The sequence below is a fragment of the Rhodamnia argentea genome, chromosome 1, assembly GCF_020921035.1.
Source record: "Rhodamnia argentea isolate NSW1041297 chromosome 1, ASM2092103v1, whole genome shotgun sequence".
In the NCBI taxonomy this organism is placed as follows: domain Eukaryota; kingdom Viridiplantae; phylum Streptophyta; class Magnoliopsida; order Myrtales; family Myrtaceae; genus Rhodamnia; species Rhodamnia argentea.
In genome coordinates, this window is record NC_063150.1 from 27,808,333 (window position 1) to 27,830,276 (window position 21,944).

Here is a 21,944-nt window from a genome sequence, read left to right on the forward strand (position 1 = left end):
AAGAACAGAACGCACTTGAGATGAAGCTGCGTATAATTATTGGATAGCAGTGCCTCTTTAAGACTAAAAGCTTCAGATGGTTCTTCACTTTCTCTCGCTTTCCCCTCGCTTTACCAACATGAACATTATTAAGAATTCATGAGAACCACATATTGAAACAACAGACCTGAAAGAGAGAAGCTTCTCGTGACGCGAACAAGCAAGTCGAGTCTTACATCCGAGATTTTGCCTGCCCAGATGGAGCGCCCTGCAACAGTACAGTTGTGCCCGTGTTAGTACAGAAGATTACTAGACACAGGTAAGCGAAATTCTTATGGAATGACTCATGCAAGGATAGGCACTAAATATATGCCCAATAAAACGGATTCATGGATTCAAACCCTCGACTGTTGGAATGAAGACAAATTAGTGCTCAACTCGCAAACCAAAAGAAGCACATCAAGTCAAGAAACTAGCAGATCTCAGCTGCCAAACATGACATTTGACGTGTTAATTTGCTGCTCTTCAGATTTGTAAAATATCAATGTGCGTATATCCCTACAGTTTTATACAGTAGTGTATTTCTCACCAGGGGAATTCCCTTGGCTGCCCGGTCGGCCAAGTAGGCGCAAGGCTTGAAGAATCCTCCATACAGTTTCGACCACTCTTCCAATCTCGAATAAATGTACTTGGATCCAAGAGAATCGGCCCAGAATATTATGCCTCCCCTGTCAGAAACAAGATTCAACAGATAGGTAGAAGTTTTCGTAAAACAAATAAAGGTACATATCATTGAATCCAATAAGCATACCTGTAAGGTGGGAAACCCATGCCCATTACGGAAGATATGTCAAGGTCAGCTGCCTTAACAGCGATGCCTTCGTCAAGAACCCGGCATGCTTCATTCACCACAGGGAAGAATATCATTTCCACGATGTCCCTCTCCGGCAACTTCACAAGCTGTTTCCACGATCACTTATGTAAAACCTTTCCACTAACTTAGCTAAGGAAGTCTATTTTGACAGAGAGAGAGAGAGAGAGAGAGAGACCTTGGGGTCAATAGAGACACCAGAAATGCTCCTGGATTTCTCAACATACTTTTTCAACTCAGGATCAGGGCTAGCTTTTCGTCTATCATCATATAAGTAGAAGCCTTTACGTGTTGCTTCACCTGCCACAAGTGCCATAAGAAAATTAACAAAGTTGTCAGATGTCAAAGGATGAGAAAGATGCCAGCCACATCACAAGTCCCGGAGCTCAAGAAGCTTCAATTCATTTTCTTTTTACCTTGTCTCTTATCTTCCTGTAGAAGTGGAATGAGCATTGACTTATAAGTTCGTTCAGGAAAATTCTGGACGAATTGTCCGCCGGTTGCAACAGCCACGCCAAACCCGACAAGGTCGGCCAATCTGCAGACAACCAAATGTGAGACAAATGAGAACATCTCACGAAAATGATAGAGATTCAAAATAACAGCTTAGATACACCTAATATGTGTTAACCACCTGAATGGACCCATTGGCATCCCGAATTTGGCAATTATTCTGTCAATTTGATAGATATCGGCCCCGCGCTCTACAAGCAGGATAGCTGCCATTGTATAAGGGAAGAACATCCTGTTGACAGCAAAGCCCGTGCAATTTCCAACCACGACTGGGGTCTTCTTTATCTTTTTCCCAACATCTAACAGGTCAACAATAACCTGGGGAGATGTATGCTGAGTACGTACAATTTCCAGAAGGGGCATGACATGGGCAGGACTGCAATGGAGATATTAGTCAGCAACTGAGCCAAAGGGTAGGTGCACAGGGGAAGAAATTGGCAATGTTCAAAGTACCAACGAGTACAACTCTGCATATCATGTTACCTAAAGAAATGAGCACCAATAATCCTGTCCTGCGACCTGGTCTTCTCACCAATGAGGTTCAAGTCAATTGTGGAAGTATTAGTCGCAAGAATGCAACGGGTTGGGCAACTTCGCTCGAGATCAGTAAAAATTTGTTGCTTTAGCGAAACATTCTCTATCACAGCCTGTATAAAGCACTATCATGTACCAGCAGATACTTAACCTTTCCACATTTAAATGTATCCACAGTCTAATACTAATACTACCTCAATAACCATGTCCACATCTTTGAAGCTCTCATAGTCTAGTACACCCTTAAGAAGAGACATTGTTTTTTCAAACTTCTCTTGCGTCATGCTGCCTTTCTTCACACGGCTCTGCAGATTAGCTGATGACAAGTACTTTCAGTTTAAACATTTCCTGACACAATTAAAGCAATATAGAAAATGTATCAAGGCATTTGAAAACACGAGTGGACATAGCTCTTACCTTTCACTCTGCCTATGCCAGCCTGCAAAAATTTATCATTCACTTCTTTAAGTATCACGGAATAATTGCTGAGAACCAATGCTGTCGCTATTCCTGAGCCCATCAATCCGCCACCAACAACAGCAACTTTCTTCACTTGCCTAGGCATGAGGCCTCTGTCAGTAATGCCTGGAACCTGTTCATAACTCAGACAAGTAGTGTAGCCAGATTACATGACAAAGAACAGGCAACAGAGGATTATCAGGAAGAAAAATTTAAAGAAAATCATTCGACTGAGATATGTACTCGAGGTTCATACATACACAAAAAGGACTGGCAATGTATACATATTCTCCCAATCTTAAAACAATTTGAGAAACAAGGTTTCCCATTATTACACTCATAACAATCCATATTCAAGTTTGCGTTAGAGGATTTACTACAGGTTATGCCTTGATACAACATCATGGATGATTCGGTTCACCTTCCCTTGTTTAAGTGGGAGTAAAAACTAAGGGGACATAAGTAGTTCGGTAAGCTCAAACTTGCATATGATTGTTAAGAAGTTGAATAAACCAAATGCTTCCGAACTATCAGAAAGCAGTCTTCTGTTCCTGAATACTCGTAATATGAAATTTTCCTTTCTTAGGTAGTTACTCTTCTACCTTACCAACTTTAAACCTGCTCCTATAAACTATTTCATAAGAGAAACAACGGATGCTTGATTCTCTACGGGCATAGTCTTGCAAGTTAGATCTCTACAATTTCACACCAGGCCACAACAAATGCGATAATGCAGACTTCATTCAAACCTTTGAAGTTCCACGTTGAGCAAAGAAGATATGAACCAGGCTCTTGCACGTGTCAGACTTGAGAAGCCCGTCAAAAGCTTCAAGTTCCTGTAGCACCGGATACATAGTTTTACAGATCCAGATCTTCTAATACAAACAAAGGATACAAAATGACAAAGTTGTGACCTTCCAAAGTCCAGCAATTGGACCAGAGACTACACCCTCTTCAACCACGTCAATGCAAACCAATGGATGAGTGAGATTAGGAGCTTGTTTCTTTGTTTGAGCTCTTGCGAACTTAAAAATTTCCCTGGCCTCTCCAAGAGGCTCTAACTTGTCAGTCTTGTAAAGACTAGCAATCCATGGTTTTCTATGCTCCAAGATTTCCAGCGCCCACCGGCGCGCTGTGGTGACTAACTCATTTGGTGAAACAACAGCATCCACGAGACCTAAGCCACATGCTTCCTCCCCTTTTACTGGCTTTGAGGTCTACAAAAGAGCAGATAATATGACAGGATTACGAAGTATGGAAGTAAACTGTACAGGCCAATAAAATATGGTAAAATATAAGTTGAAGATTAAAGAAGGTGATCTACCAGCATCATCTCAAGAGATTTGGATAGACCAACAAGACGTGGAAGCCGCTGCGTTCCTGAACCAGTTTACATGCATAAGAAAAGGAAGCCGCAGTTTTGCAAAGAGCACGCAGATGATGCAAGAATGTCATTGCTCTACAATAAAAATTCATGATGGAACTCAGGCCATCATGAGGAGAAGAAGATATGAGCAGGAACAGTTCTGCCTAAAGCATTGAATTATCCTTTTCCATCCATAGATTAACAGTAAAGTAGACAAAAGTTGTCGCAGGCATATATGATGAAAAATCAAAACCAGCCTGAGAACACCATTCAATGCTTATGTCGACTTTGCATTTGGAAGCTTATACACAATTTCCATACTGCTTCTATGTCAACACCTCACACAGGTTTCTAACCTCCACTGTATCGCAGCTCCTTTTCTTTAAAAAACCCATTTTCTTCTCAATGTCAATGCCACTACGCTAGAAACTACATACATAAACTTCTGACTCCAAAGCCTACTGAAGGGATTAGGAGAAAAATCACAAACGCAATAGCACATCTGCTTGGGCAATTACGTACCTCCAAATCCAGGAAGAATCCCAAGCTGCAATTCAGGGAGGCCTAACTGTGCACCAGGAGTGCAAATTCTTGCATGGCACGCCTAAAAAGCGAGATGGAGGAAAAAAAAATCGATAATGAAAGAAGATAACGCAAGAAAGCTCTTGACATGAAATACGAAATGTGTCCACAAAAAAACAATACGTACCATAGCAACCTCTAAACCTCCACCCAAGGCCAGGCCATCAATGGCAGCAACTGAAGGTTTTCTAGAAGCTGAAAAGAAACATGACCAATCAAAATATTGAAAAAAGCTCACCTCAGCTCAAAGATCTTGAGAGGTATCTTCTGCATACCTTCGACAGTCTCGGTGAGAACTTCCACGGATACGAATCCACGCTTTGGTTTCTCCACTGGCAAGACAGAACCCACATGAATTTGAAACTGACAACAATCTTTACCATATTTAAAGAGCATCAGATCATAAACATACCCTTGCCAGTTTGAAGTCCACCAAAGGCCGTAATGTCAAAGCCACCAGAAAACTTGCCATTTGCACCTGCTCTAGCACAAAAATTATTAGGCTCGTCTCACTATTTCCCATTGACTAGTTATTGGGAAGAATATCTCTTCTTGAACATTTACCTGTAACGACAATTGCTTTAACATCATTTCTTCGCAAGGCCTCATCATAACTCTGCTTTAAGCTGTTCAGAACTGGAGTGGACAGAGAAATCCAAGCTATAATCTTACGTATTGATAACAAAATTTAACATAAGAAGTTACAGAAATATGCGTTATAAGCCATGAGTTCAAGGTTACATCAACAACATCGGAGTCATTACATCTGCCAAAATGTGAAAGCACAATGGCTAAAAGTACAAGGTCAGTAAGCGATCACAGTTTTGCTTGCATTATTATTTTGCATATAAACCCAAGAATCCACCTCAAGGAGCTTAGCATAAGAGAAACAAAAGCTTTCCATGAGGAAGCAATATGATCAATCAGGTTACAATCATCAACTGAAGTCAGAGAAACAAAAGTCTAGCACTCTCACAGGCCAAGATAAAACCTCCTATCAGCAATTACACCCATTTCAAGTTGTAATCAGAGATCACAGCAGACTTCTCTTGTTAAGTATTTCTCATTCCAATAGTACATGCAACAACAATCTCACAAGAGCAGCTCTGGGAGGATCTAGACTCCGAAATGCCACTTTTTGCAAAACCTGTCAATTAAACCACGCTAGCATCCAAGCTTCAATCCTAAAAGCCTAATAGGCATCGGCTTTTGTTGACATCTTATCTCTTAATCCGGCCGGTATCCACTCACTAGAACCATAACCGTTATACTAAAAAACACTTCGATCTAAACATAAAGACGGTCACTGAGATCTGCTATCATCTCTTCATGCGAAGCAGAGCACAGACTCTTCACTTGCTCGAAAGAACCAATTCTCAAATTCTAAGAAACCAGTGACAGCAATAAGCCACAAGCAAATTCACTAGTCAAACCTACAGAGGACACTAACGATGCAATCAAGCTGTTCATAGAAGCCATGAGTGATATCAGCAACAAACATCAAATCATAATTTCAGAAAGTGAAAAAAGCCCAGCAGCGAAATCCCCACTCCACACCACATCACAACATCCGGCTCAAAGAAAGCGGAAAAGGATGGATTTTTAAGAGGGCTCGAACAAGACCAGTCCAATCAAAAACACTCCAGAGAAAAACCAAGAACTGATCAAGAAAGAAGAGTGAGGATACCATCAATAGAGAGAGAATTAACAGGAGGGTTGATGATGGTGATGAGAGCCACCCCATCAGCTCCCACTTCTAGGGTCGTTCTCCCCTTTGAGTTGCTCCCCATCTTTTCTCCTCTCCCCTAGAAACAAGGCCTACCCTTTTTCCTTCCGCGAGACGTGTTTCGATGCAAGAATTCAAGGAAAGAAATCGTTGGATCTTTCTCGGATCGGGATCGATGTGCAAGTATTTATGGCGGTGTCGCGTCGTCCTGGGGGAGAGTGGCGCTTTGCTCAGCTTGTAAGATAACTCCAAGAAGTTACCCAGGATTTTGTCTTAGCATAAGAAATCAAATCAAGGTTTACAATGAGATTAGGCATTTATTCATCTTTGACGATTGAGTATTCATGGCCTTAGCAAGTTCTCCGACAGACTCCATCCCATGCACTCCTCAAGATCATCGAAACAGATCTTCGTGAAGGTGCACAAAGAAGACGAATATCCTCTGCCATCTAATTAATCTTTAATTTAGACATTTGATTTTTTCCTTATGACGTGAAAAGTCTACTCGAATAAGTAGATTTAAACCTGCGAAATTCCTCATCAATTTCGTTAAATAAGAAAGAACCGAATAGAAAATTTTGAAAATAAGTATACTAAAAGCCCTAAAACTTATCACGAAAGTATAATTGAGTCATACAACTTTTTAAAAGTACAATCAAATCTTAAAACTTGTCACGAAGGTGCGATCAAATCCTAAAATTTATTACGAAAGTGCAATCGGATCTTAAAATTTTCTAGAATTGCAATCAAAATAGAATAACTCAATTTTACCAATTTGACAAGTTTTAGAACTTGATTACACTTTTTGAAAGTTTTATTACCCAATTACACTTTCTGACAAGTTTTAGAACTCAATTACATTTTATAATAAATTTTAGGATTTAATTACTCTTTTTGAGAAATTTTTAAGATTCAATTACAATTTTATAACAAATTTTAGCACGCACTTATTTTTTTTTTTCCTACTGAATTCCACGTAGGCTCCACGTCGGATAAACGGCGTGAGCTAATTAGACGCGCAAGCTTCATTCGACTGTTTGACTTTTCTTTCTGTATTTTTCCTTATTGGCTGAGAAAAATATTGGAAACGAAGGCTGTCGTGCAATCATTTTGTTCAGATCAAGATGGATAATTGCTTTTCTGATAAGAGGATGAGATTGATATTTCCCATGTTCACGCACTACGAGGCGATATCATCTGACGGTGGTGGAGGAAGGGCGTGGGACCCAAAAAAAAAAACCTCCTTTTTCCATTAATATTCTGACAAAAAAAAAACTCTTTTTTCCATTAATATTCAGAAAAAAATAATTTTTTTTACTTTTTCAAATTGCTCCAAAATTATTTAAAAATAATAATAATAATAAATTTGCGTAATCAAATGGACTTCTATATTTAAAGTTACGTTACTAAATGAATTTCTACTTCGGAAAGACTATTGCCATGTACGTCCTTAATTGTCCATAAAGAATAAATTGGGGAGAAAAGTAATAGGCAATAATTATAAAAGTAAATCAAATTGCAATATAAGTATATTTCAAACGATTTGGAAAAAAAAAAATGTACTCAATGGTGCCTTAGAAATGATAAACACAACGAGCATATATCCATTTACCGTCATTCCAATGATAGTGTTTTTCCGTTGTCGTTGTCCTCTTGTTTATGTTGGAGACGTTCCTAAGAAAACTTCTGCAAAGCTAAAAAAATCCATAGCCGGCCTTAGTTTCTTCTCTCTTATTATCTCATCTCTCTCTTATCTTTACACGTCTTTCTTTATTAACCTCCATGGAAGGAGGGGAGTGTGAGCTAAATCTCTTCTTCCCCTTCCCTTTTTCTTAGTCTGTTTTGATTTCCTATTTCCTTTTCTTCGTTTGAGAGCTTTTATCTTCCGATTTAGTTTAAATCTGAAAGCTTCTCTCCCCGTTATAGGGAGCTTTCTATCTTGATCTAGTCTAGATTTGAGGTTTTTTGCTTGTATGTTACATGGGTTTCGCTTTTCTCGAGTTTCATTGGCGAACGAGTCTAGTTTCGAAGGGGATCGGAGGAATTCTATAAATATTTCACTCTCACGGGTGTCGGATCCGTGCCCGTTCAACCTTTTTACTCTGCTCGGCGATGATATTGAGGATGTCAAACCTACACGCATACCGCCGAAAGGCAAAACAATAGACAGGAGATCTCGGTATGTGCTCATTACTGAACACGGATTCAATGATCGGTTGCCGATTTTGGTGTGAAAAAGTCATACATATGCTTTTTGAGAGTGTAACTCATAATTTGTTACGATAATTTCTCTTGTTATCTCTAGAACTTGTTTTATTTTGAAATTTTTTGGGATTTGTCTTAATTTGCACTTAAACTGCAATGTTTCGCTTTTGTGTTTTGAGGAAGTGAATGAACTGTTGTCAATTTTGACAAGAAAAGAAACTTCTGCAAAGCTAATTGTGCCCTACCATAATAGCCATTTTTTAAAATTTAACAGACAAATTGAATATGATATCTTTCAAGATTCGTGAGCTGGTTCTAAAGAGGGACTCAGAAGGTACCGTTGATGCTCCCCGGGTGAGTAAGTGAAGAGCCAGAGCCATGGTGGAAAGATCGAAACAGTGGTGGCTCACCTCCTTCTGCATTTTAGAATGTCGACGTTATCACAAACTCATTGACAGACGTAGACGAAGAAGAAGACTGATTGCGGGGGCAAAACCGACACGTATACGTTGTGATGAGAGTCCTTGCTGAACAACTTTCACGACAATTGCCAGCTAAGACCACATTAGGTTGCGATTATTGGATATTAGCTGGTTTTATTGCTGTTCTCCGTTGTCAAATTTAGAACGTGATTAAGTTTTTTTTAAGGAGAAAGAATAAATGAAACTATGACATGATTTTACGGAGCAACGGCGGTTGGAATTGTCCCAATGGTTTGCTTGTTTTATTTTATTTTCTTTCTTTAGATTTTGGGTCATGGTCACTGATCCAGAGGGGGCACATGGGCCAACCATTTAGGCCTCTAGGCTAATCGGGCTTGGGCTGGACCCATTAGGGCCCATGAGCCTGAACGGCTCAAGCCCAAAATGTAGCATTGCCCAGGCAATGTCCGCAGCCTAACGAGCCCGTTCATTTTCATAGTAGTGTGATAGTTGATCGAGTGATCCAAAATTTGAATTTGCAAGCCGAAGTTCACAAATTTGACTCCAATCTTCTATACTTTGAAATCTAGATTTCAAAGTATGGATGTTTCATCAATCTTGACTCCCTTTTTGCATTGTGGTGAGGCGAGGATGGGGGCTGTGTTGAATTCCCGACTTTGAAATGAACATTTTCCTGAAAGTGAATTACGATTTGTTAATCTTGGACGTCCTTTCGGCATGTTAAAAAAAATTTTTTTTACTTTCATGCGCCTAAAAGAAGAAAAGGCTTTTGGTACTTTTTTTATGGGAGAAAAGGCTTTTGAGATGATCGTCCGAGAGCTAGATTTGCCTCAATCGGGTCATTTATCTTCCATTCAGTCACGAGTTCGATTCATTGTGTGAGCAAATTTATGAACAGTTTGTGCTGTATTACCTAGCTACGACATATCTCATGTGGAGATATTTCATGATGCATTTGTTTCTTAAAAAAATCACGTTGTAAAAAGATATTTCCTGAAAATAATCTCTTATATCGTTTATAAAGCCGATTGAATGAATGAATCTTGATTATAAACTCAACAGTAACAGTGACCATCACTTGCTAATATTGGTCCTAGTTATTTTCAAGATAGAGCGATAGAAGAGAGGAGATTCTCAAATAACGAGGATGACCTAATGACTTCGAAAGAATTGAACGAGCAACTATACGAGGTGAAATCTCAAGTATGATTATGCAGGATGGCAATAAGTTTAACCTATCTCTCAACCATAACTTTCTCTAACGTAAAGTTGCTAGAGTACAATTAACTTTCGGATTTGAAATCGCATCTTACATACCTTGCATTAGCCATTATTCACAAGAACATTTTACAATCATAGTAAGAGGGAAGAGGGTCGACGATTTATTTGATGTGAGATATCTCATTGTTCGAGAAACCCTAGATGGTATCGGAGTAATGAATCGCAACAAGGGCGTTCTAACGCTTTGATGATAACATGTGAAGCCGTGTGTCGCTAAAAATGTATAGAGCGTACGACGTAAGCATCTTTATCACAAACGCTAGCAGACAAGATAATTTTCCATTTCGTCGGAATCTTTATGAGGAAAAATAGGTGCCACATATTGAGCGGTCCGGAGTTTACAAGTGGGGTCCATTTGTACTCTCCTAGTCCTAGGTGTTGTATAGTGGGTTCAATATATTATATATTCTGTTCTGATAATAACATAATAATGCACCCCCATCATTGATTCCCAAAATAAAAATTTGTACGGTACATATCACCTCGACATGACACGTGACCAACTCAAATAGCAAGTAGTACAAAAAAAAAAAATCCCCAAGAAGCACACACAACTCTTAGACCGTGAAATTAAAAAAACGAAAATCATCGAATTTATCTTTTGAAATTAATGTATTAAAAGTTTTAAAGCTTATCATGAAAGTACAATTGAGATATAAAACTTTTAAAATGAGCAATTAAATCTTAAAATTTATAGAAAAATATAATTAAATTATAAAAATTTTAAAAAAATTTAAGATATATTTTTAATAAATTTTAAAGCTTAATTAATTTTTTTTAAAAATTTTGTGACTCAATTAGACTTTGAGGGTACTTATCACTTTTTCTTTTTTTTTGTGTAGGGACCGTCTCCGAACGATAAATTCGAAATTGAACCAGCGAACACAGAGAGAGAGAGAGAGAGAGAGAGCTGCTTTATTCTCTGTGGCTGCTCTCTTTCTCTTTTGGCATTTGCCGTATCGATCGAACTCTGCTCCCTTCACCCAATCGCAGCCGAAGAAGTTCCGCGAAGTAGCTCCGGAAAATGAGCGCCTCCGAGCCTGCGGCGGCCAAACCCTCGTCGGCCTCCGCCGGCTGCAATATCACCGTCAAGAGCACCGACATGAAGGACGAACTGCAGAAGGAGGTCTTCGCCATCTCAAAAGCCGTAATCCCCCCTTATCTGTCTTCTTCCTCTCTCTAATTCGTCTTGTCTATTTGGTGGATCACCCTCCAGTTGGTTGTCTATTATTTGGCCATGAGGTTTCTATGTTGTACGATTCTGAAGCTGATTGGCCCTTTTTTTTTTTTTTTTTTTTTTGGGTGGGGGTGATAGGCATTCGAGAAGCACTGTGTAGAGAAGGACGTCGCCGAGTATATCAAGAAGGAGTTCGACAAGAAGCATGGATGCACCTGGCATTGCATCGTCGGTCGCAACTTCGGTAAATCCCATATGCTGTTCCTGTGCTTCTTGCCATATTAGCAAGTTTCTGATGCGGATTAGGCGTGGTCTACGGCATTCACTGAGTACGGGGTAGATCTGGTCTTTGGTGCGGTCTCTACCATCGTATCACATAGTTTCGTGTCTCTTCATTACTTTCACGGTTGCTGCTGCTAATTTACTTATTCGTAAGCGATTTGTCTTTGTGGCTATGTGATTATTCTTCTCCACAATATGACTATGTGGAAACGATTCCTTTTGCTGACAATGGAGTGATAGGACATTCCACTTTGCTGGTCAATAAATCACTTAGTATTTCGAAACGGAATCCAGATTCCAGGTCATCAATATAAGCTCTCTAATGATCAGTGATGGCGGTGTTGGTAGACATAATAGTGAATGATGTTCTCTTGTTATATGGTAGTTTGAAGAAAAGGTTGAATAGATGTCAAAAGATTTATATGAGGTTCTCTCTCAGTGGAAGAATCCTTGGCCAGGAGCATCGGTAATCAAATGATACATTTCATAATTTGCTTAACTGACTTAATTGTTTTGATGTGCGTGTACTAATACTTCATCAGTCGTGGGAAGAGACCATTTGCTTTGTTGCTGATACTGGACTAATGATAATTCAACGTAAGATTGCCTCCACAAATTCCTGCTTTTCTGTGTACTAGCTGGATTCCACTAATCAATAGGTGATGGTTCCTAGATCGACGCTAGCTTGAGAGTCTGTGATCTACTTAGAACAGATTACGCATCATAGTTCTATTAGAAGAAGGAAAGGACACGAAACGAGAACTAGTTAGCGCATGTTTAAAAGAAGGGATTCAGTGAGGTTAGAAAATGACTGTAATTCTCCCCAGTTAAATTATGCTTGATTAGTTCTTCAATAGAATTGGACTAGGAGCTCGTCAAACTTTGTCGAACTCTCAAGCCCCTTGCCTTAAACATAGGAGCCAGCGGCAGCTTGATTGAATCAATTCCATGGTTGACTTGTTTGTCCTTGTCTATATATTACTGCAGTATCTCAATTGGATCTCAACTCCTTGGTCTGTCAAGGGGCTGTTGGCAGCATGTCTTGAACTTGAGGGGTGATTATTTGCCTTTGTTTCTCGAAAATTATATGGTAGTCTGATATGTTGTTAATGGTGAGAAATTTGAACCCTGGAGCATCTGTGTACCTTGCTTTCATGCATTGGTTTAAATGTCTATCAAGCTCATACCATAGGCTTGATTTTTCAAAGTGATGCTGCTATAGTGATGAGGATAAGGTCTCGTGTCCTGGCATCATCTAATTTGAAGAAATTATAGAGCCATATTGGTTGAATGTTGGAACATGTAGAGTACTACAGTATTTGAATCCTCCACATTTCCTAAGTCTCCGCATGTGTACTTTTCGTTAGTTTATTTTGAGTTATCTATCCATGATTAATCATAGTCATCCTTGTATAATAGGCATCTGAAATAAGTGTTATTGGAATGCCCAATAATATTGTTACTGTTAGAACTTTCAACAAGTGGAAGGATCTTACTGGTTCTGTTGCCTGCATGGCCCATATTGTTTTTCTTTGCAGCAGGATTAACTTAAATTACCAGCTGGTTGTGCCTTTTTCCTTTAGACCATTTTGTGGCCCTTCTGTGTAAGAGGATAAAAGTACAGTTAAAATGTCATATTCCTTCGATCTGATGCTAATGATGTATAAGTCGGCTGCTCAGAAAATTCTTGAGATGTACTTTTTTGGTATCAATTTGAATGCTTCATATGTAAGCGCCAACTGCAAGCCAACTTGGGTAGCAAGTGACACGATAAGCAAGTAACAAGGTTATCATTTTCTTGCTATTTGTGATTGAACTAACTTATGAAGTGTTAGATATTGGGATGACTAAGTGTTCTTGGCAGTATAAAGCTTCTATTCACTTAGAATTTGGGGGTCAGGAACCTTTGTGATAATCATTTATTCTCTTTTAGATTTCTTGATCTTATGGACTATGCATGGGTTGGCAACCTCTGTGTACAAAGTACATATCAAATCTTGTCACCTTAATAATAAATGTCTATAATTGCTCACCTTTTGACTACGAACGGCGAGCCATTTACTTTTGCTTGAGCTGTGATGAGACAGGTCATACTCCAGGGTATTTGGAGGTGCATGTACCCCAGTACTATTAAACATGAGAGAAGAAGCGCATCGGCTAGCTCCTATGGAATTACTTGAACAACATTATATTTAGCAACTGCTTATCTTAATATCCTTTTGAATTCTCAAATTGATTGCCACGTATGCATAGCTGATAATCCACAAACACAGTTGAAATTTATTCACTCCTCCTTTACTTGGGTGGAATCATTGCCATTAGGTAGGTAGGTAGGTAGGTAGGATATTGATAGGGAATATATAGACGTTTTTCTGGGCATGATGCAAGTCTTCGGTTGACTTGCCTGAAGTTCTACTTTGAATCAGTTAATCAAGACCATCATCATGTTGGTGCGTGAGGGGTGACTTTGAACATATTACACTCGGTTGCGTAAATAAGTTGGTTTTCTATCAATCGATACATCTACTAATGTATGACAATCTACACCATATGTTGACTTCATCGATTATTCCTTTCACCCGAGACGATTGTGGCAATTACCTTGTCTTATAGCAAATGCAATTTCTAGTGCTTCACCGAGTTCAATTAACCAGTTTTGCGTTTTGATGTAGGTTCCTATGTGACCCACGAAACAAACCACTTTATTTACTTTTACTATGGTCAGAAGGCCATTTTGCTGTTCAAATCTGGATGATTTTATCCTTCTGAGGTTGATGTTGACCAGACGCTGATGATTCGACGCAATTATGGTGCTATAATTTGCTTCCGTATGTATTACACTGCACTGGACAACCATCAGTAAAAGTAAGGACCTTCTGGTGCATGAAGCTGTATATTATTATATTGCACTTTGCCTGGCATCTTAATGTTCTCCTAATTTAAACATATGAATGAAGAAGGTAATCATGGTGTCATCTCTCTCTCTCTCTCTCTCTCTCTGCATTGAGTGCTGATTGCGCTTGGCTGATCACATGTTAACTGCATCAGTGGCTTTGAATTATGTAGTTTTGTCACTAAGGCGAAAGTGTTTTATCATCTCTGCACGTGCTGTTGCTTACCAAATTTTTGTCTTTTACTTTCCATAGTTGTCGAAGAAAATTTAAAGATTATCCTTGCCTATTGCCAAGGATCTTAGTTGCCTTAACCGAGTTTCAATTGGCGAGTCAGGTGGTTTACATGAACCGTGTCACTAGGATAGTAGGTTCTTCAACTAGCTAACTACTTTCGAGGGCGCAAATACTTACCTGGGCGTGGTTATCTTGGACCAGGTCATCTATAGCCGTCGATCATGTGGGTCCCACAAATCTAACGGCATGGGTTACAGTTTGTCCTTGGATCGCAGCCCAAGTATAACCCCTGACAAGAGGGTCCTGAATTGACTTTCTAGTTTTTTGCTACATCGCAGATAACTCATAATTCAAACGCACATGGGAAATGGAAATTGAGCCCATGAAAGAAAGTGTCTCCCTTTAGGATGACTTTTGACTATAAATTGTCCTGATGGAAGTAGAAACACAGACATTCATAAAGTAATTATGATATTGCGGATCTAGTGTTTCAGGTAAAGTGTATGAACTTCTTATCGAGGTTTGATGTTTCTGGAATCTCTTTAATATACAAAAGTTTATGCTATCAAGGCCACAGGTTAACCTGCTAATAGGTGAAGACACCCTACTTGGTCAAGGAAGCCATGAAGCTAGCAAGCTGAATCCCTAAAAAACGTTGTGATCGATGACTGAAAATCGAAAAATGTTGGCTAAACTTTCGTTCTTTCTCATTGATATCGGTTGTAAAAAAAAAAAGGGTAGAGAGAAGTGCGCGGCAAATGCATATCATTCCCAAAGTGTGCGAAATAGGATGAATATCCGACACTTCAATCAAAAATGGAGAAATCTTCATCAAAGGACATCTTTTGTTTCCTAGGAGAATGAATTCGTTCAAGGGCCGAGAGTTGCACAATTCGGTTCAAATAAGTGCACATTCAAAATTCCCACCTCAAAAACCACCACCACCAACTTCCATTGTGTGTCTGAGAGGGAGAGAGTGTCACTTTCCAGGGAGAATTTATGGACTGCAGCAGCATATCAGGACAGCTTAAGTGGAAACCCTATTCTTATTCCTACCAAACCATAATTTCTCCTTAAATCTCAGCACCTAGTTCTCTCTCTCTCTCTCTCTCTCTCTCTCTCAAGGGATTTCAAACCAGCAAAAGAAAAAAGAACAAAAACCCTATTGGCACATATTAGGGAAGCATTAGATTCCATGGTCCTCTTCTTTTGTCTTATTGTACCCATTTTTTTTTTTTTTTTTGGGGGGGGTCGAAGTCTTATCGTACCTTTGAACTGCAACTTTAATGCCTACCTTTTCCAACACGAAGTTTGTGACATCTATCTACCGGAAAATGTCGTTCCAACTTTCTAACTCCTTCCCCTACATTTTTCCCTTTTGCTGGACTGACCACACCCACTCACCATTTGGCATTCATCTTCTGTTTCCCTGGTTTCCCCTCTGTGTTGCTTGCGACAGTTCAGCTCAACCAGCCTCCATTTTTGACCCCTGATGCACAGTTAGCACCCTACGTCAAAGTAATTTGTGCTGTGAAAATTCACAACAAAAAAAAAAAAAAAAAGGGAAAGAAGAAAAGAAAACGCCGTCCACTTCCCCTTCGGTTTGATTTTCATCCTCCAATTCAAAACCTCTATGCAAAACCACTCGTAGCATTTGTAGCTGGACAACCATTCGTAGCCACCTCGAGTCTTAGGAAAAACCAAGGTCGGGTGAGTCGGTCTAAGATAAGAGGAGGCGCTCTGCCATGTGGATACTATCTCGAAATCCGGCACTTTGCATGGGGAGTAAACTTGCAGTTTTACGCCTGCCGTACCTTACAGTTCCTTAAAAATCAAAGTGCCAGTTAACTTGGGACCCATGATGCTGTGTTTTATAAGTAGCGTGTGCAAAATATACTTTAAATTTTGGGTTGACCCTGTTCTTGTCTTTGCTTTAGGTTTGGAAGATAGAGAGTTTATTTGGGCAGTTCTTTGCTATTTGCTACCTGTAATGGGTCATGTTTTCCACCCAGGAAACTCACGTTTCACAAAGGTCATCCGAGTTAGGTAAGTCCACATTTACTTTTCACCCTCCTCTAACTTTTGCCTATTTATAAAAAAAAAAGGCGATAGCGGGTATTGGAGATAGAGGGATGGAGAGAATGTTGAATACACAAGTCTTCTTTGTCTGGTAACTTTAACCGGTTCGCAGTTACGATAGAAGAAACTGTGAGCTGATCTCTTGTGCTTGGCCCCCAGCAAGGGACACTGCGAAATGTCGTCTCTGCACGGAGTTCTGGGGAGTTGCTGCTGGTCGGTGCTTGTCTGTATCGATCGAAGCTCTCTCATGAAAACGCTTGCCTCGTCCAACCTATGCAAAACTCGAACCTTAAAAAAGGTGGAAGTTAAAACAAGGAAGAAACTAGGTAAAACAATAAGGAAAGGTAGGGCTTGGGATGAAACTCTCTAGGAGGGTTGTCATGCTAGGTGAAAACTCATCCGCCTAGCTTTCCACAGTGAGCTTCCTTTGATGTTGATGGAAAGGTGAGGTGTTAAATATTTGGTTTCATGTACTTTTTATTTTTTGTTCTAAGGTTCCGTGTCCTTGGATGAGGAAGAATAATTCACTTTCCTTAAGTTCAAAGTTCAAACCCACCTCTATAAGTTGAGTTATTCTTAGGGTTTTCTCACCTTTTAAGTCTCAAAGATTAGGTCCTGAAGATACTCAGAATGAATAAAATATGGTGATTTTGCATGTCACTAGAAATTAAAATATGTGCTAGGTCCAAATAGGCAATCAAGAGGGGGTGAATTGGCTTTTCAGATATGTAAAAACCAATTTTTTGTAGGACTGAATCCTTTTGAAGAGGTTGTTCCTATACGCAACGTGAACCGGCCACATGTAATGCGCAAAATTAAAGAGTTTAGGATAAGAGAAACTGGAAATAGGATTTACGGAGGTTTCCGCTCGGGGATGTGCCTACTTCTCTCTTCCAGTTCTAACATTCCAATTAAGCTGAAATCCATTGGTTTGTCGGTCATCCCGACAAATGTCATACCATCTTAATTACAACCACTTTTACCGCGTGTTTTACAAATGGATTTGCCACTCTTTCTAAAAACTCTTAGGATCAAGACTAAATTGGCTACGCTACGAGTCTACAACAAAGAAGAGATAGGCCTCAAAAAACACTCTGACATGCTTCAATTTCTCTTTGTTTCAAGCACTCTTCTCGCCGTTTTGATCTTCTTATAGGTCTCTAAATTCAAATGTCAAACCTTGGATTGACTAGCCGTTACGCCCTTCTATCTACTGGTAAAAGATCTAACCTTCGATCAACCTGGCCAATTAGACAAAAATTTGTACCTATGGCAAGTTTTGGTCACATCCTGTTCGTCAATCTCCAAATGGAATTTGTCCATGGTTTTTTTTCGGCAACATAATTGGAAATATTTTGTGAATATGCACTAGGTCTTCTGATTTTACAATCCAAAGGTCACGAAATCTACTATAGAGTTTGGGATCCTTGTGATTCGTTGTTCCGTTGCTAACTACGGTGTGCTTCTACTATGTCCATTTGTTAACATGTCCCTAATATGGATTTAGATTCTAATTGCCAATAAATTCTTCGCGAAGAGCCTTCGACTCTTTTTTTTTTTTTTTTTGGTAAGGATCCTTCGACTCTTTTTATGACAACATTTGTGGAAAAGAGATGTGCAATTAATCATATATACTAAATATCAAGGTTCACGCTTTTTCCACTCCCTCTATACCTTTGACACTTCTTTTTTTATGTGTTTTGACCGTCCTATTATTTGTGTGGCCCACCATTTCTAGTACAAATTTATATGCTTCCTTGTTTATCTATTATTTTGTCAACTCTTTTACTTTTTTTTCTTCTTTTTTCCCTTACGAGTCCCACTTTCTTGCTCCTTCTTCTTCTTCCTATCCATGCCTCCCATATCTCTGTTCTCTCCCTCACAAGGCATTCCCTCTACATGTCTCTCACTTCTTCTTATTCCAGACATCCCGGTGTCCTCTATTTATTACTTATGATGCCAATCCCGTCGTCCTCCATACTTTTGCCGCCACCGGCATTGGGCTCACCGGTGACCTCCCCACGAGCCCCTTTTCTCCACACGCAGGCTCTTCTTACACCATGGAAGGTTATATCGAGAAGCCCCACTTCTCTCTCTTCCCATTTTTCTATTTTTCTTTCCTCTTATTACCATTGAAGGTAATACTGAGAAGCACCGCTTCTTTGCAGCACAGGTGTGGAGGACGACGGGATTGGCATCATAGACCGTAAACAGAGTACGTCGGGATTTCTGGAAGGAGGAGGAGTGGGAGGCGTACATAGGAAATAGCTTGCGAGGGAGAGAACATAGAGACGGGAGACATGAAAAGGAAGAAGGAGAAGGAGGAAGAAAGTGAGACCCGTGAGAATAAAAAAGGGTTGACAAAAATAATGAACAAAAATAAATTTATATCAAGCAGTGGACCGCACGAAAAGGAGTGTCAATGCCACCATGGAAATTTCTTAGACTCAAATTGGGTACGAGGATATTTTTTTTCAGTCCAAGTGGGCGACAAACAACAGCAAAAAAATCAAACCATTCCCTGCCTGAATTTCAGGCAAACATTAGATCAGGGGGTTTTCAGAAAATTAACACTCGAATCTAAATGCATCCCTCGTGGCAACAATATTCTCATTTTGGACACCACAACGCATCAAAATCGATTCCCAAATGCCAGTTCCCTACTTTCCTAATCTCTTTTTTATAGATACTAACTTATACATCCAAAGTCATCTTTATCGCCCGACACTTGTTAAGCATATTAAATTAGAAAAAGATCGAACCTTCAAACTAGCAACTGCGCATATCATAAAAGAAAAGAAAAGAAAAGACCACCTTCTTAAAAATCGACAACTTTTTCTATTTCCATTATCGAATCGACGAGCCTCGAGAATATTTTCGGATGACTTTTTTTACTTTTTCGCTTCTAATTTTTTGGTGGGTTTTAGGAGAATCTCTTTCCGGGTCTTCAATTATAAAAGCATCGCTTCCTAAGTCCAAAGTGGGTAATCTTTGCCAAGAATTCCCCCAACCCCACTAAAGATGCTCAAATCAGATTGAAGCTGCAATAATTTAAATTTGACATGTCATGTGCAAGTACACACCCGCCACCATTGGTTGTCCCTCAAGGGAAACGTAAACTCTCCTGTTAAGTTCGACTTTTTCTTTAAAAAAAAAAAAAATTTCCCTCTCTCTAACTTTAATGCATGATTAATGAAGGCAATTAATTAAAATTAAGGGGCTTGGGAGGGCAATTATGCTTCTTGCATGGCTGAAGTGGAGTTAATAAATCTCGTGCGTGCCAATTTTTTGTGATTATAAACTACTCATCAAAACCCTGATCTTATTCTTTTTTTTTTATAAATTTAAACTTTACAAGTATAACATTTTTTGAATGACTATGAGGATAAGATATCGAATTATAGTATATTGTCAGTGATAAATTCTTTAAAAAAAAAAAACTCCACCATAATTTTTAATTAATTATTATTTTATAATGCCCGTTTTATAATTAATTCTTTTTTTATTTTTATTTTTTAATATTTTCTAAAAATTGCTGCCCTAGAAAAATCAGAGCAGAGCACATTCACTCAATTGCACCATGTCAGACCAACCACAAACCATGGGCTCACACAAAGGAGCTCACAGATATGTTGAGGCAGAAAAAGTTAGGAGGCACTTTTGGCTTCATACCAGGAAGCAAAATGGCAAGAAAAAAAAACAGGAGGAGGAAATGTGAAATTCACCACAAATTAAAGGCAAAAGGGTTAAAAAAAAAAGTTTAAACTTAAAAAAATCCCTCCAAAAAAAGGAAAAAAAGGCAGAAGAAATTTCTCTCTCTCTCTCCCTCAATAAGCAAAACCACCAGGTTTGCTTCTGGCTCCTTTTCTGCGCCTAGGGGAAGATGGAGAAGAAGATGACGACGATGGAGGATTCATGGCAGCCATTGAGCAGTTGTCTTTCCTCAGCGTCTCTTCCTCGTCCATGAAGATTTGCCTGCACCTACACTCCACACTACAGAATGCCCTGTCTCCTCTGCCAAAAAACCCACATAAAAAATAAAAAAAAGATTGTCGAAACCGATTCATTGCCAACACAACATTTTCAAACGGTTCGGGCAAATCATACCCAGTAAAGAACCCCTGAAAAAGAACTGTCTTTCCATCAATGTCATGATGGGTATACACACAGCAGGATTTAGACCATAAAAGGGACGAATGCAAGTCCTATCGCTTTGGTAGTTTGGTGGATATGAACCATTTTGTGCGAGATCTGGCGATCAACCAGAGACTAGAAAGTCTCTCAACTCCAACAGTTTCAATCATGTCAGCCTTGTGTAAAACCCAATAAAAAAAAAAGTCGCTTAAAAGCGTGAGAACGATATCATCAAGCAGAGAACTTTTGCGTGAAAGGTTAATGGAGAAAAGTCTTGATTTTTCTCTTGTTTTGTCTTTTGAACTTACTTGTACATGTAGATGTCCTTTCCTGGCAAGAGCTTGTTCTTGCAGAGATAACACTGGTCCAAGAAAGCAAGCGCTGGGAAAGCGCTAAAAGGCTGAGAATTCCTGCGAGAGAATGGCGATGACGATGTGGGTTTTGGAGAAGGAGAGGAGGATGAGCCGTTGATCACCACGGACATGGTGGCCTTGTTGATGACTTGTGGGCTTTTCTTGCTGTGGACGCTACTGCTGCTCCCGCTCTTTTGACCCTCTAAAACAACACTCAGACCCACCATCTCTCATCCTCCAGATGCTCCGAAGAAGAAGAAGAAGATGATGATGATGGAGAGAGAGAGAGAGAGGCTTCACTCTGATGTGAAAATGAGAGACATAAATAGAGAATAGGATATAGAGAGAGACGGGGAGGAGAGGGAGTGGTGGTGGGTCCAGAAGAGAGCGCAGTGACAAGGACGATTGGAGAGTAGCCATAGCGATTTTTAACTTCTAGTGCTGGTTTAACTGCCACGTGCTCTCCTTTCAGTTTCCATTTCAATCTCCTCATTTCATTTCACCTTTTTTTTTCCTTTTTCAAAATTTTTTTTTGGCTTTCTTTATCCTTTCGTCCATTTGTCTATAGGCCATTGCGGACGTAGAGGAAAAATTTTTCATACGTGGTTACTGAATTCTTAAAAGATTCTGTTCTCATGTCATTAGATCAAAGTGATTTTAATCATTAAACATATCGAACTCTCTCTTTTTTTTCCGTCAGAATGGCATATTTCAGTTGAAATCCTACCACATTTAACGAGCAATACTAAGGCAACAATAACGTGCTACGTCATTAGAATGTGAATGTCACGTCAGTATTTTTTTCAAAATGTGAATTGAATTCTAGTCAAAG

At 39.4% G+C, this 21,944-nt stretch overlaps 3 protein-coding genes across 4 annotated transcripts; 1 reads left to right on the forward strand and 2 right to left on the reverse strand.

Moving 5' to 3' along the window:
* LOC115751746 (glyoxysomal fatty acid beta-oxidation multifunctional protein MFP-a) lies at nt 1–6,316 on the reverse strand. Its single transcript, XM_030689726.2, has 18 exons — nt 5,992–6,316; nt 4,869–4,940; nt 4,717–4,782; nt 4,580–4,636; nt 4,432–4,499; nt 4,245–4,326; nt 3,681–3,736; nt 3,271–3,573; nt 3,106–3,192; nt 2,315–2,489; nt 2,092–2,213; nt 1,847–2,010; nt 1,485–1,739; nt 1,267–1,388; nt 1,029–1,150; nt 791–939; nt 569–707; nt 1–247 (listed from the first exon to the last, which is right to left on the reverse strand). Exons 1-18 carry the CDS (start codon nt 6,092–6,094, stop codon nt 212–214), a joined length of 2,178 nt encoding a protein of 725 aa, XP_030545586.1. The 5' UTR covers nt 6,095–6,316; the 3' UTR covers nt 1–211.
* Nucleotides 6,317–10,832: 4,516 nt separating this feature from the next.
* Nucleotides 10,833–14,391, forward strand: LOC115751776 (dynein light chain 1, cytoplasmic). Its single transcript, XM_048273766.1, has 4 exons — nt 10,833–10,988; nt 11,031–11,106; nt 11,275–11,380; nt 14,091–14,391. The coding sequence occupies exons 1-4, from the start codon at nt 10,984–10,986 to the stop codon at nt 14,171–14,173; spliced, it is 270 nt and encodes an 89-aa protein (XP_048129723.1). The 5' UTR covers nt 10,833–10,983; the 3' UTR covers nt 14,174–14,391.
* Nucleotide 14,392: 1 nt separating this feature from the next.
* LOC115751775 (FCS-Like Zinc finger 15) lies at nt 14,393–21,421 on the reverse strand. Of its 2 annotated transcripts, XM_048273720.1 has the most exons (3): nt 21,068–21,421; nt 20,452–20,639; nt 14,393–14,427 (listed from the first exon to the last, which is right to left on the reverse strand). In XM_048273720.1, the coding sequence occupies exons 1-2, from the start codon at nt 21,337–21,339 to the stop codon at nt 20,453–20,455; spliced, it is 459 nt and encodes a 152-aa protein (XP_048129677.1). In that variant the 5' UTR covers nt 21,340–21,421; the 3' UTR covers nt 14,393–14,427; nt 20,452. The 2 variants fall into 2 exon arrangements, with proteins under 2 accessions (XP_048129677.1, XP_048129643.1); XM_048273686.1 differs by lacking the exon at nt 14,393–14,427 and having other exon boundaries at nt 20,176–20,639.
* Nucleotides 21,422–21,944: the final 523 nt, after the last annotated feature.

What these genes read in the sequence shown, in the direction of transcription:
- LOC115751776 (XM_048273766.1), top strand. An exon ending in TCTTCGCCATCTCAAAAGCC is followed by an intron (nt 11,107 to 11,274) that starts GTAATCCCCCCT and finishes TGGGGGTGATAG; the next exon opens with GCATTCGAGAAGCACTGTGT. An exon ending in CATCGTCGGTCGCAACTTCG is followed by an intron (nt 11,381 to 14,090) that starts GTAAATCCCATA and finishes GTTTTGATGTAG; the next exon opens with GTTCCTATGTGACCCACGAA.
- LOC115751746 (XM_030689726.2), bottom strand. Translation starts at nt 6,094, where the DNA reads ATGGGGAGCAACTCAAAGGGGAGAACGACCCTAGAAGTGGGAGCTGAT. An exon ending in ATGCCAATGGGTCCATTCAG is followed by an intron (nt 1,389 to 1,484) that starts GTGGTTAACACA and finishes GGTTGTCTGCAG; the next exon opens with ATTGGCCGACCTTGTCGGGT. An exon ending in ATGGGTTTCCCACCTTACAG is followed by an intron (nt 708 to 790) that starts GTATGCTTATTG and finishes TGTTTCTGACAG; the next exon opens with GGGAGGCATAATATTCTGGG.
- LOC115751775 (XM_048273720.1), bottom strand. Translation starts at nt 21,339, where the DNA reads ATGGTGGGTCTGAGTGTTGTTTTAGAGGGTCAAAAGAGCGGGAGCAGC. An exon ending in AAGGACATCTACATGTACAA is followed by an intron (nt 20,640 to 21,067) that starts GTAAGTTCAAAA and finishes GTTTTTTGGCAG; the next exon opens with AGGAGACAGGGCATTCTGTA.